The sequence below is a fragment of the Vicugna pacos genome, chromosome 16 (assembly GCF_048564905.1).
Source record: "Vicugna pacos chromosome 16, VicPac4, whole genome shotgun sequence".
NCBI classification, from domain to species: Eukaryota; Metazoa; Chordata; class Mammalia; order Artiodactyla; family Camelidae; genus Vicugna; species Vicugna pacos.
The window spans coordinates 9,675,529-9,688,031 of NC_133002.1; the positions used below are offsets into that span (position 1 = coordinate 9,675,529).

At 48.4% G+C, this 12,503-nt stretch overlaps 2 protein-coding genes across 3 annotated transcripts; one reads left to right on the plus strand and one right to left on the minus strand.

Moving 5' to 3' along the window:
- The first annotated feature begins 7 nt into the window (after positions 1-7).
- Positions 8-6,755, plus strand: RPAIN (RPA interacting protein). Of its 2 annotated transcripts, XM_006217584.4 has the most exons (7): positions 9-438; positions 1,631-1,801; positions 2,846-2,906; positions 4,280-4,391; positions 4,541-4,604; positions 5,734-5,874; positions 6,610-6,755. In XM_006217584.4, the coding sequence occupies exons 1-7, from the start codon at positions 364-366 to the stop codon at positions 6,637-6,639; spliced, it is 654 nt and encodes a 217-aa protein (XP_006217646.1). In that variant the 5' UTR covers positions 9-363; the 3' UTR covers positions 6,640-6,755. The 2 variants fall into 2 exon arrangements, with proteins under 2 accessions (XP_015106152.1, XP_006217646.1); XM_015250666.3 differs by lacking the exon at positions 6,610-6,755 and having other exon boundaries at positions 8-438; positions 5,734-6,599.
- A 62-nt stretch (positions 6,756-6,817) lies between these two features.
- C1QBP (complement C1q binding protein) lies at positions 6,818-11,757 on the minus strand. The gene is made up of 6 exons (XM_015250613.3): positions 11,410-11,757; positions 10,648-10,798; positions 8,989-9,082; positions 7,700-7,795; positions 7,360-7,482; positions 6,818-7,210 (listed from the first exon to the last, which is right to left on the minus strand). Exons 1-6 carry the CDS (start codon positions 11,639-11,641, stop codon positions 7,061-7,063), a joined length of 846 nt encoding a protein of 281 aa, XP_015106099.2. The 5' UTR covers positions 11,642-11,757; the 3' UTR covers positions 6,818-7,060.
- Positions 11,758-12,503: the final 746 nt, after the last annotated feature.

The following is a 12,503-nucleotide window of genomic DNA, read 5'->3' on the forward strand; positions in this document are numbered from 1 at the left end:
AGCGCATGCTTAAAGCAAGCTTCAGGTTTGCGGGAAGTCTAGTACCTGGTCGGGGTAGCGGAGACCTGGGTATCTGATTGCTTATTGGACACCTCCACCTGGATAAACCTAGCCATCCAAAGCCTTCCCTCAAGACTGACCCCCCCCCATCCAGGTTGGCTAAACCCCACAAATGCCAGTACTTCACTCACCCATCCTGGGGTTGTCCAAATTTGTCTCTTGTGTCGGGCTGGCCGGTAGGACAACGCTTGCCAGAATTCTCTGCGATCCCGTGTGGTCAGTCCCCGCTAGGAACTACAACTCCCAGGATTCTGCGCGGGCCCAGGGGGCGGGGCTTTCTGCTGCTGCTCCCGGGAAAAGACCATGGCAGAGCCGTCTCGGCACCGCTCGCTGTATAAACCGGTTGGCTCGCCGCCTTGGAAAGAGACGTTCAGGCAGGTGAGTGTGGGGTTTGGGAAGCCTTGGCCGGGCTATCGTCACTCCCCTAATCCGTCCTGGGAACCACTCTCTTCCGTGCCTTCCCTCAGCCGAGCCGGGTGAGGCAGGTACCGGTGGCGGTGGACCTGGAAGCCAGCCCCCTAGCCTGTGGGTCTGGGCCTCGGCCACCGCCTGACCTTCTCCCGGAGTCTCTGGACCGCTGGGTGTGGGATGAGCACGGGCCGGGCCGGGCCAGCCCAGGAAGGAAGTCTTCATTTTGGATTCGGGTTTGTTTCCTATGTGAAATGTGGTGACCGCACCTCTGCACCGTTACAGTACCACCACCACCACCTGCTGTTGTCGGGTCGGTGGGCACCCAGAGGGGCACCTTGTCTACGCACCGCATGCGAGAGAGACGTTATTTCTATTCCAGAGAGATGTAATTAGACATTATTTCTCATTCCGGAAATTATTTCTATTCCAAACTATTTCTTCGGAGCCTCTGTTACCAAGCATTGGCATTGTTGTACCTTACAGTCAGTTCTGACCTATTCTCAGCTCAGCCTGGTTCCTGTAAGTAACATGGCCTGTCTTTCTAGGGATCTCTGAAGTGATATATCCCAGGGGAATAATCTGATCCTGGAAATGACTGTCTACAGCAGTTTCTCCGCCTTGGCTCTTGACATTTTGAAGAAGATAGGTCTTTGTTGTGTTCGGCTGTTCTGGGGTTATAGGATGTTTAGCAGCGTCCCTGGCCTCTGCGTACTTAGTAGATTTCAATAGCCCTACAACTGAAGTTGTGACAACCAAAAATGTCTCCAGGCTTTGCCACATATTCCCTAGGGGGCAAGATTGCCCAAAGTTGAGAAACATACAGGAAGGTGGTTACCATAACTAAAGTAGCAAGAATTTGGAAGCATCTTAACTGTCTTGATAGCACAGTGGATGCTGAGCTGTCATCCAACCATTAAGGAAGCTGGCACAGAAGATCAGCTAGGAAACATGATCTGAAAATATATGCATTACAAGCACTGTAATTTCACCCACCTACATGTGGATAAGGACTGAAGAAGATGGTACCAAAATAGTAATAGTTAGGATTATATTTGAAATATGGTGTCTATAAATTTCCTTTAATGTTTTAACAACTAATCTAAGAGGGTTTTTGTTTTTTGTTTTTTGTTTTCCCTTTTCCTAATCTTTTTCTTCCAAGGGATGCCTAGAGAGAATGAGAAATAGCCGGGACAGGCTCCTGAACAAATACCGCCAGGCTGGAGGCAGTATGCCAGCGGGAGCTCAGAAAACCCTTCTAGTGCAGGAGGTGATGGAAGAAGAGTGGAACGCTTTGCAGTCGGTAGAGAGCTGGCCAGAGGCCTTGGCTCAGGTCAGCCTGGGATATGTGTTTTTAGGGACGGTGCTGAAGCATCTAGAATGCCTTGTGTCCTCCCTCTGTTTCCCCAAGTCCTCTAAACCCAGCCACCCTCCAGCCCCCAGTCAGGATTCTAACTGATTAGGGCCTTTACCTTTGACCCAGGTTCTTCTACCTTTAACGTGAGACTCATCTAGATTAGTTAATGGTTTTATAAACACCAAACTGTGGCCCTGCTGCACACTGCATCAAATCACTTATGAAACCAAAAAGGAAGAAATTTCACTCCTTGGCTCCACCTCTGGAAATTCTGATTCAGTAGGGATGGGCCAGGAACCTCTCTTTTAAAAAAAGGTCTCCAGGAGCTTTTGATCCTAATCTCAGCTGGAGTTGAGAGCTGGAGGTGGATAGGAAGCCATTTACCATGTATTAGGAAAAGCACTGGATTAGAGGTCAGTAGTTCTGGAATTCTGATCCCAGTTTTGCTATTGACCCTTAACTCTGCCTCTTAGAGCATTAGTTTTCACATTTCTAAGATGAAGAAGATAATGTCGTCAGTATGATGAGGACAGTGTAAGAAAACATGTGGGAAACTGCTTTGAAAACACCAAGGTTCTCTGTAATAAAGATGCATTATTTGTTGCTTTCTAGGTGTCCTACAGTAGGCCAGATGTTTGCGTTACATAATCACAATTAGTGCTTGCAATAACCCTCCCGGGTGGGTTCTATTCCCCCTTTACAGAAGCCCAAACTGAGGTTTACAGAGGTTAGGAACTTTCTAGCGGTCAGGTAGCTTTGGCAGAACCACACGTTTAGTTGCGCCCTATACTGTCTCTCCCAGATTTGGTGCCATTCTTTGTCACCAGCTGGTTTAATCTTTTGTTGATGCCTTCTCATCATGGCCACATTACCGCACTGTCAACACATTCTGCAGAAGGACTGGACTGTTTTCCTCAGTTAAATCTGGGTTCTTCAAGCCAGTCTCCAAGGATAAATCATTGTGGGTCTTGTCAGCTGATCATAACTTCATGCCTCTGATGACCCCACTTTCTCTTGCAGTTGGAGGAGCCGATGGACCTGGCTGTGCTGGAGGAAATCCAACAGGAGCTGATTGATCAAGGTGACCCCGGGAATAGTCCTTCCTCCCTGTATCTCCAGCTGCTCTAGTGCTGACCTTTTTTCTAAATGGAGTTAGTTCTTAGCTCCCTTTGCTCCCCTTCCTCTACTTCCATATTCAATCCAGCATCCAGAAGTCTCTGTTTTTACTCTCAAGTCTTGGCTGGCTGTCTTCCCAGTAATAAGAATCTTCAGTGTTGCCAAGCCTTGCGCTCAGACTTCTCATTCCGTGCTCTCATTTCCTCCTTACGTCTACCCTATGAGGCAGTGTGAGACGGAAGAGAGGGGCGTCTTACACAGATTGCACAGCTGGTGGGGGAGTTGGGAAGTGAGATCAATTTTGTGAATTCAGCCCCCATGTTCATTCTGTCTGACAATACTTCCCTATTAATAGATCAGTAGTAATCCTGTCACCTTACAGGGTAGTGAATGCTTAGATCTCTTGCACTGCCTAATTCAAATTCCTTCTCTGCTGTGCATTCTTTACTGACTCCCAAGAGTCTTGTGAGAATCCGCTTCCTGTGGCATCATAGCACCACGGAGCATGGCATTTAGCCCCTTGTATAGCTAAGTCAGTTATTGCACATAGCCTGCCCTTCCGGATTAGGCTTAGTTTTTATCACCTGTTAAATAGAGACAGTAGACCTACTCTATAAATCTGTTTGCAGGCTTAAACAATATGTGTAGAAGATGTAGAGCAGTGCCTGGTGTATAGACAGCTTTCAATAAATGAAGCTATTATCATGAGGATGGAAGAGCGTGGACTCTCGGGTCAGACTGCTGAAAGTCACTTCTCAGCTCTACCATTTTAACTTGTGTGGCACTGGGCAAGGCCATTAATCTCCCTGTGCTTCAGTTTCTTCATCTTTAAAATAAGGATAATAGTAGTAAAGAAGTTCAAATATGTAAAGGACTTAAACTAGCATTTGTCACATAGTAAGTGCTGTGCAGGTGCTAGTTGTTGTTATGATTGGTGTATTGACTCCAGCTAGACTGTAGATTTCTTGATTTCAATTCTCTTCTAAAAAAATTGATTTGTTTCGTAGCGTCAGAAGTAAGTGCTCTGTCAGCGTCAGCTTTCTCTAGCTGCCCCTGGGACCCCAACATTCTCCATCTCTGCCCCTCTAGCCTCCAGAGCTGTGTGTAGTTGTCTCCTTGTCTCTCGGTCCCAGCACTTCACAAGGGGAGGACAGATGGGAGGGAAGGAATCCAACAGGATGAGGCCTGACAGAGCAGTAAAGGTCTAGTGATGGGTACCATGACCTTGCGCGAATTTTGGAGGCATGGATGAAGCCTTTGAAGGTGAAGCTTAGCATCCAGGGCAGGGCAGTCCAGGTGACGTGGGGTGAAACACTCTGGCTGTCCTTTGCCTTGCAGAACAGTCCATCATCAGTGAGTACGAGAAGAGCTTGCAGTTTGATGAAGAGTGTCTCAGCATCATGCTGGCTGAGTGGGAAGCAAATCCCCTCATCTGTCCTGTGTGTACAAAGTAAGACTTTTCACAACATTTTCAGCATTATTTGTTCCCACCCCCCACTCCAAGGTGAGTGGACTCTCCCCTCAAATCTGTTGTCTGAGAAGATTTGGGGACCCAGGTCTGCTGGCCGTAATGCTCTGGAATCCCAATTCTGCTTCTAGGTACAACCTGAGAGTAACGAGCGGTGTGGTCGTGTGTCAGTGTGGCCTGTACCTCCCATCTCATGTGAGTGTTCCTCACACAGATCTGGTGTCACCTCTCCCCACATACAGCTGATCTCTTAAAGAACCTCCCGTGGTGCGCACATCTCTTCCCAACTTCTTGTTCAGTTCACATTGGTGGCTTGAAATCAGCCATGGTGAGAATATAGACAGTACAGAAATTGGCAAGCGCTACAAATCAGGGTGTTCCTGATCCCCTGCCCCCTCCCCGAGCCATTCGCAAAGCAGTTATTAATGTACTGCTGCTTAAGTTCTTTGTAGAGCCCAGTTTAGAGTTGGAAACACTTGTATCAGATCTTCCGTAAAAAGTTACCATATATGAAAACCCAGCTATGTTCAGAATTGCAGTGTCAGCGATTCAGTGCCCTTAAAATAACTGCAGCTCTCTTATCTGACATGTTGGGGACGGAAAGTTTGCCAGTTGGTTAAGTTGGTGAATTAAACAAATGAAATATTTTATAGTAAGTTTCAAACATATACATTTATTTGCCAAGCCTTGAGCAGGGCTCTGCTAGTTGGAGAGCTGAGGGATTTTTGTTTTGTTTTTACATAAACCACTCTTACAACGCATCGTCTAGTATTTCCAGTTTTGTTTCTGTAAAGTGCATCAAGAAGCTGAATGCACAACTTTAGAATTTTTCCTTCCTTGTACCTAATTCAACAGTTTTTTTTTTAAAAAAAAAGCAACTCGTCTTTTTGAGTGTTTCCTAAACATTCCACTTATAAAAACAAAACTTTCATTTTCATTCTCTTATTTCATTGGCTTACATAGTTCGTAGTTAAGTCGCCCAGTTACAGTATTAAGCGCAGTCAGTACAAGCAGGCGTGGGACCAAGCAGCGCTGGTAAGGCTTTAGTAAGGGCACATTTGGCTGGTGGGGGTAGACACGCGGCGAGGCTAGAAAGCCTCCCCGCCCTTAGCGTTCTGGGTGCTGTGAGCAGCAGGCAGTGTGTTTATGGCAGGAGTGGGGAGCCTTGGTTCCCCTGGAGAGGCGGCTAGATGGACATTGTTTTCTTCTTAGCACAGTCATGAGCCCAAGAGCATTTTTAAATGAAGAATCAATCCAGAATCAGGATTTTCAACCCGTTGACTAGGAGGTGACTAAGATTAGGTTGTAGTTCAACTTTTTTTAGTCTCCAGAGTTGACAGAGCAAAAGCTTCGCGCCTGTTTAGAAGACAGTGTGAATGAGCACAGTGCATGCTGTCCCCACACGCCAGCGTTTTCCATCACTGAAGGGACAGAAGAAAAGCCCAGTCTTCTCATGAGCTGTCCGGTAAGCCTCCCAGGGGACCCAGTGGTGCGAGCGGGTTAGTGGGTGGTTTTATTCCCACCACGGTAGAAATAGGTTAGACACAGGTTTTTAAAGGTTAGAGATGGTGACACACGGCCACAGGGACTTGGAATGTTTGAGACGGGAGGACAGTAGTCTTAGATGGAATGTGCTAGACCACCAGAAAGCCAAGCATATAACTACAAAGTGGAGTCAAGGCCTACATTTCTTAGGACAGTGATGCAGCTGAGCTGTCAGGGAATCGCGGGCCAGCTTTATACTGGGTGCCCACTGATCGTATGAGGGCCAAGGAAGGTAACAAACATTCCTTGCTTCTGCCTGTGGTGAGCATGCAGTTTATTCCTCCCTGTGACACATGCCCGTGAACCTCACTTCCCTGCCGGGCTACAAAAGCTGCCAGCTGTCAAGTTTGTGTCCTTCTGGTCACCGGTTCCCCGAGGGTGAGTCCTTCAGGGTTTGATCTCAGCTTGAGGACTACATTGCTGCTGCTGGTTTCCTAAGGCAGTGGTTTTGAGGCTGCAGGACAGAGGTGCAGCGGAGCTGAGACCAGGGCTCGCCCACGGCCTCTGTCACCACACCACTGAACCTGGTGCAGTGGTAACTGAACGTGACGTCGTCTCATAAGCAGTGTGAAGGTCATTACATTTTCACCATATGGAGATCATGTTCATGAGTGGAATGCAACTTAAGCTAACTTAAACTTCTGTTTAAATCCAGGCTTGTGACACTTGGGCTGTGATCCTCTAGGGCCCTCTTCTCACCATGTTCTATGGAGGAGCTGAACTTCCATCTGGAGAAGAGGCCTTGTAAATACAAACCTTTTATTTATAATTTATTTTGTATTAAAACTTTTCAGATGTCTCTGTTCTGTGTTTTGTAATGCAGGTTGAAGGGGAAGGAACAGAAATAGAAAAGACAAATCACCTTAGAGGAGATAAACCAATTTTACTGTCCATCATTATGTTATACAAAAATCTAGAAACAGGTCTGTAGAAGAAATAAATGAGAGGTCAATAAGAGGCAGGAAAAATAAGTTAAAATTGAATTATTTTCCATGATACTGGGATGAAAACCATTTCAAAGCATGTGGGTCTGGCTCCGGAGTAGGTTTTGCTGTTCACTGGCCGAAGCCTGCCATCAAATTACGGTGTTCGGCACCTTGTCACCTCTACTGGCTTTTGACAAAACCTTTGAGGTCCTCGAGGAAAGTGATGTACTCCCGGTGCTCCAGGGCTGTGCTGAGCTCCACCAACTCATCGGCGAAAGTGTTGTCCACGCCTCGGTCCGCAAGGAAATCCATTAGGTGGTCATATAAAGCCTGAAAGGAGACATTTACTAGTCAACATTTACCAGTTACAAAAAAAAAAAAAAAGACCACGTGTGACACTAAGATGCTTGTCTCTTCTTGGACTAGGACCCTTCCCTGCAAGGCCCAGGAGCAGCCACCCCACCTTACCAAGCACTCACCCAATCCAGGGAATCTGTGTTGAGTGTGTAATTTGTGTCCTTCCAGTCAGACTCTTCAGTGGGCTGAAAGCTCACTTCCTTGATGGAGAAAATGTCACTCTGGTCCTCCTCTTCTTGCCCAACCTAAGAGACAGCATTTGGGAAACTGAAGGGTTCTCTAGGACAAATCAGATTCATGCAAAGAAAAGGGACTATTTACAGCTCTGAACTCAGATTTTAACCTGTTCCTTCATCCCCTTCTGCTCTTACCCAGCTTTGCCGCTCTAAGCTAGGGAGGAGGGTCCCTGGAGGCCCTCCCTGTCCCCAGGGGTGCCAAGGGGTAGCACCCCATCCTACACACCTCGTCCTCTGGGTAGTGACAGTCCAGCACCAGGGCCTTCTTGCTGCCATCCTTTATCACTTCAACCACGAAATTGGGAGTGGACGTCAATTCAGGCTGGGGAAACAAGAACAAGTCATTTACACACCTTTGCTGGCAGCTCTCGGGGGCCTGGACCAAAGGTCTCAGACAGCTCAGGGCGTCTGACAGCCACTGGTTTAGGATATTTAGCCACTTTCCAAGTCTTAAGTTCTGCTACGGTGTTCCCAAATAAGGAGCCTAGGGTCTTGAGTGGAGAATCTAAGCCACATACCAGCTTGTTCCTGGAGACTGAGCTGAACTCATCCCGGTGACCCTTTCTAAAGTTACAGACTACGTTTTGGAGGGCGGCATCATATTTATTTTAGTACAGCACTTCACTTCTATTAGCACCCTACTTGTTTAAAGAACATACTAGGTTTAGAATTAGGAAAGCTGAACCCCAGCCCCAGCTATGTGCCAATTAACTTAATCTTCCTGGGCCAGGTTCTACACCCACACTCTGCAAAGCTACAAACACATACACTGCAAAGCTGGCCTAAAACTCTGAGATCTCTTTCCCACTGACTGTTTCTGCATCTTACAGCCCAGGACCAAAGCTGATGCCTCTGGTTAAAGGCTGTCCTGATGGCTGAATAATCACAGCAACCCTCTGATGGTGAGCCATCCAACGCCAGGGAGGTCCTAGTCCGGACGGCTAGGCCAGGACTCCAGGGAGCTGAGCTGTGCTTGGTCACGAGACAAAATCATGCCCACCCAGTCAGAAAGCGTGGTGACCAGTGGCCCTCATACTGGCCATCCAGGAACAACCAAGAGGGACAGCAACCTAAGGAGAGACTGCCAAAATCTGATGCCCCAGCTAGTGTTCATTACCAGCCTGTGACTTACGAGAGCACTCCTTCCTTGGAAACACTCCAAATGATCACCTCTAGTATTAAACATCTCCCGATCATGGGAAGGGCTCAATGTCAATTCCTTTCCAGTAGGTGAACAGAGGCCAAACTATAAAGTCTAAGCCTGCAGACAACAATTTACTTGGCCCCTGAGAAAGAAAAGGGGCCACACAGCTCTGATGGCCAGAAACTGGTGCTCTACAAGAAGGATGCAAGGATGGTTGTCTTTTGCCTTTTCTCTCTTAGCATTAAAGAACCAAAAAAACAACCCCCCTCCAAAATACCAAGAAACCCCACAAAAAAACCCCACCATCCAAAAAAACAATGCTCCTTCTCTAAGCCTCAGGAGGTACAGGCTGGTTACAGTTACAAAGTTACCTCCTGTTCTTCAACCTTCTGCCCTTGGGAGGGCTCTTCCTCTCCATCATATGGGGGTGGGATGCTGTTGTTAATGTTGAAAGTGACAGTGATCCTAAAAGGCAAAAGAAAACAGGGTGAAGTTTTAACTAAGCAGCTCAGTAAGGAGGCTTGTTACAGTTACAAGAGCTGATGAAACAATGTCTCTCAGCTGGCTTGACATCTGATTTGCAGAACTTTCAAAAAAGGCCAGCATCTGCAACCCCCCCAGAGATGGATTCAGCAGCTCTGAAGCGGGCCTCCTATGTGCTGGCTGCTGAAGTTCATTTGTAGGCAGGCCCTAGTTTCTCTCAGCCAAATACAGTCAGGTGTGGGCTACTTCCATCAGACCAGCATCTAGGGTTCACTGCCAACATGTGTCCACTGGTTCCTTCCCAGCCACAGCCAGCTGACACTGTCACCCTAGTCCTTCCAGGGCACCTTCTGCTGGTGGTGAGCCAGAGAAGCTGGAGCAGTGGACAGAGGCCTCCTTTAAAGGGAGGCTTAAGAAACTTTTCTCCACTAGAAAATCTGCCCCTTTGAGGAAGGAAGGAGCGCAGCATCATCAGGAGGGTGTGGCATCAGCTGAGGATGGAGAGCAGCCCCGGCCCCGGGAAGGGGAGGCCTCATGAAGAACAATATGCTGCTGGACGGGCTCATCCTTCAGAGCAGCTGTGAGAAGTTCAATCGTCACAAAGCAGGCAGTGAACACCAACTAATGACAATTTTAAAGTGCAGGAATCTTCACCTGACATATCATTTTCCAAAGTCTGAATCAAAATGTCATGTGAGATTTGGAACAAGCATTGCTGGGCACTACTATCTGCAGACAACAGTACTCCTCTCTGGACCCATGCTAACTGGCTGCCTTGCCAGTCTGAGGTTTGAGATTCAGCCACAAAATTTGTCTAATCTGCAACAGTGCTGACCAAGCTGAGCTCCTGGGCACAGAAATGCAATTATGGTCATTACAGCAGTATCTATAATGGCCCTGAACTGGCTATGGCTTTACCCCAGGGAAGTAGTTTAAGTGAAGTTACAGAATCCACAATTGATCTATCATGGGAAGAACACTATACCACAAGGTGTAGAACCAGAACCAGAACCCTACTTCGTGGCATATACAAAAGTTATGCCACTTAACCAGGTCCCACTTTTCTATACCAGAACCCCACCCTGTTACTTACTTTGTTTTCTCAACTGTAAACATCAGAGAGTAGGGGCTTTGTTTTCCTCAGCCAGAGCCTGTAGTGAGTCAGCAGTGTAAAGTGAGACTCTGTCAGCACAGGAAGAATTTCTGAATTTGCCCGCTTAGATTTAGGCAAGGTAGATTTTCTGCATGGCACGGCCTCCCTCACTACTATAAGGGTTTCGTGAACAATGCCTCTGCTGGTCCAAGAGACTTCCAGCTACTCCGCTTCTACTTCCTTACCACCTCTGTATTAACCACCACAGCACATTAGTGTGCAGTGAATGAATGACCTGGAGCTTATGAAGTCACCCGAAGAATCCTCTCCCATCTCTTGGAAATCACATGTCAAAGTACCTGCCTTAACTAAAGGCTGTCCTGGGAAGACTCAGGGCAGGTCCCACAGGTTCATGGATTTGGTCCCCTGGAGCCCACAGGCCCCCAGTACTCACTTTTCTCCAGCAATTTTCCGCACTAATTTGGCTTCTGTCCCATTCACCTCCAGATCCCAACCTCCAGACATCTTGGGGAGAGACTTATACTTCTGAATCTTCTTTTCCTCCTTAATCTCATCACTGAGGAAGTCAACAAAAGCTTTGTCCCCTACAATGGAAATCAGCAAGTTACAGGAAAAGAAGAGCCAATCACTCTAAAGCACAAAAATGACCCATGTTAGTTACTGCAGCCAGAAATTGGGACGTGGACTGTTTCTAATACTATTAATGGTGACTCTGGGAACTTAGCCCAAATCATTCATATCCATTAAGCCTCCGTTTCCTCATCTGTAAAAATCAGCTAAGGTTATCAGTGGGAAGCTGAACTTGATTCTGGAAAAGTTTCCCAACAATGAACTCCTTACCACGTTTCAAAATAAAACAAAAGAATTCCCAATTACCCTCTTTCACTTGCCAACAAACAAGACCACGCTACTTCTAACCACGACCTTGGGCTTTCGCAAAGTTCCACTTTTGAGACACTGAGGATAAAGTCAGCCTCCAGGGCTTAATAGTATCTCTTCCCCCCAAAATGAAACTCTTGGAAGTGGAAGAAGAAAGGAAATGCGACAACACGTGGATTTAACCCGCTGGTCGCCGATCCGTGGGAGAATGTTCCTGACCTCGGGGGCGGCTCCGGGCGGTTCACTTGTGATCTGCACTTCCCCACCCCGGCATCCGCGCCCCATCCAGGCCCCGGCCCACGTGCCCGGGTCTCACCTTCGGTGTGCAGTCTGCCGCAGCCACAGCCGCAGGCACAGGGCCCCCGAGGCTGCAGGAGGCCGGGCAGCTGAACTGACCCCGTGCGCACGCTGAGCAGCCCAAAGGGCCGGGCGCACGGCCGGAATGCGGGCTGCAGTAGCTGCCGGAGCGGCTGGGAAGGCGCGGCGGCGCGGAGGCCGGCGACGGCGGAGCCCAGGGCGCGGGGCACGCTGCGTAGCAGTTGCAGCATCTTGGCAGCGAAGGCGGCGGCAGACACGTGCGAAAAGGAAGGACGACTCCTGCCAAGAAGGACGACTCCCGGCAGCTGCGCCCCCTAGATCTAGGGCCACTGCCGGAAGTCCCGCCCTCGCCCAGGAAGCGCTTCCGCGCCGCCGCTTTGAAGACGCAAGGCACCATGGGCGGGACGGCGCCCTCTACAGGGAACCTCTGATGCAGCCTCCTGGGGAGGCTTCGAATCCAGTTACTCAACTTTCCGTAACTGAGTTGGCCAGAGTCCGGTGTTCCAGGCTTGCTGTTTCATTGGCCTCAGTTCTCTCCAGTGGCTGCTTACACTCTCCAAATTCCCATCCACCGTTCTCAAGCACGCAGGCTTTCTATGCCTTCGTGGAATGCTCTCTTGCCGCCCCCCAACTCCCAAAGACCAGCCTCTGAGGTCATCTCCCCAGAGAGGACTTCCTCAAATTCCCCCTCTCGTCCATGAAACACAGAGACTCACGTCTGTGCTACCCGGCCCCTGTGCTTGATTATTTTCTCAGCAGAAACCTCCTGCTTTGCTGGTGTGCCTGGCAGCTGACCCTCAACCCCACCAAACCCAGGGCTCCTAAGGGTGAGATCCCTGGCTAATTCCTGCGACCCTCCGCTCTGCACCAATCTTACACCCAGGTTCTGATACGGACATTATTTTTCTAGGGGCAAGAAGCCACGGCTTACATGAGATTTAGGTTAACTCCTGTTTCTACCTTGCCAGGAAACAAGTTATATAAGGTACCAAGAAAGTAAGTCTTCCCAAAACAGTGGCAAAGACTAATATTTAGTATATTCTAAACAGCATTCTATGAATGAGGGAAAGGAGACCCAAGAAGGAAGCCACA

What these genes read in the sequence shown, in the direction of transcription:
- RPAIN (XM_015250666.3), top strand. Translation starts at nt 364, where the DNA reads ATGGCAGAGCCGTCTCGGCACCGCTCGCTGTATAAACCGGTTGGCTCG. An exon ending in GGAAAGAGACGTTCAGGCAG is followed by an intron (nt 439 to 1,630) that starts GTGAGTGTGGGG and finishes TTTTCTTCCAAG; the next exon opens with GGATGCCTAGAGAGAATGAG. An exon ending in GCCTGTACCTCCCATCTCAT is followed by an intron (nt 4,605 to 5,733) that starts GTGAGTGTTCCT and finishes AACTTTTTTTAG; the next exon opens with TCTCCAGAGTTGACAGAGCA.
- C1QBP (XM_015250613.3), bottom strand. Translation starts at nt 11,641, where the DNA reads ATGCTGCAACTGCTACGCAGCGTGCCCCGCGCCCTGGGCTCCGCCGTC. An exon ending in CGGAAAATTGCTGGAGAAAA is followed by an intron (nt 9,083 to 10,647) that starts GTGAGTACTGGG and finishes TTTGCCTTTTAG; the next exon opens with GATCACTGTCACTTTCAACA. An exon ending in ACACAGATTCCCTGGATTGG is followed by an intron (nt 7,211 to 7,359) that starts GTGAGTGCTTGG and finishes GTCTCCTTTCAG; the next exon opens with GCTTTATATGACCACCTAAT.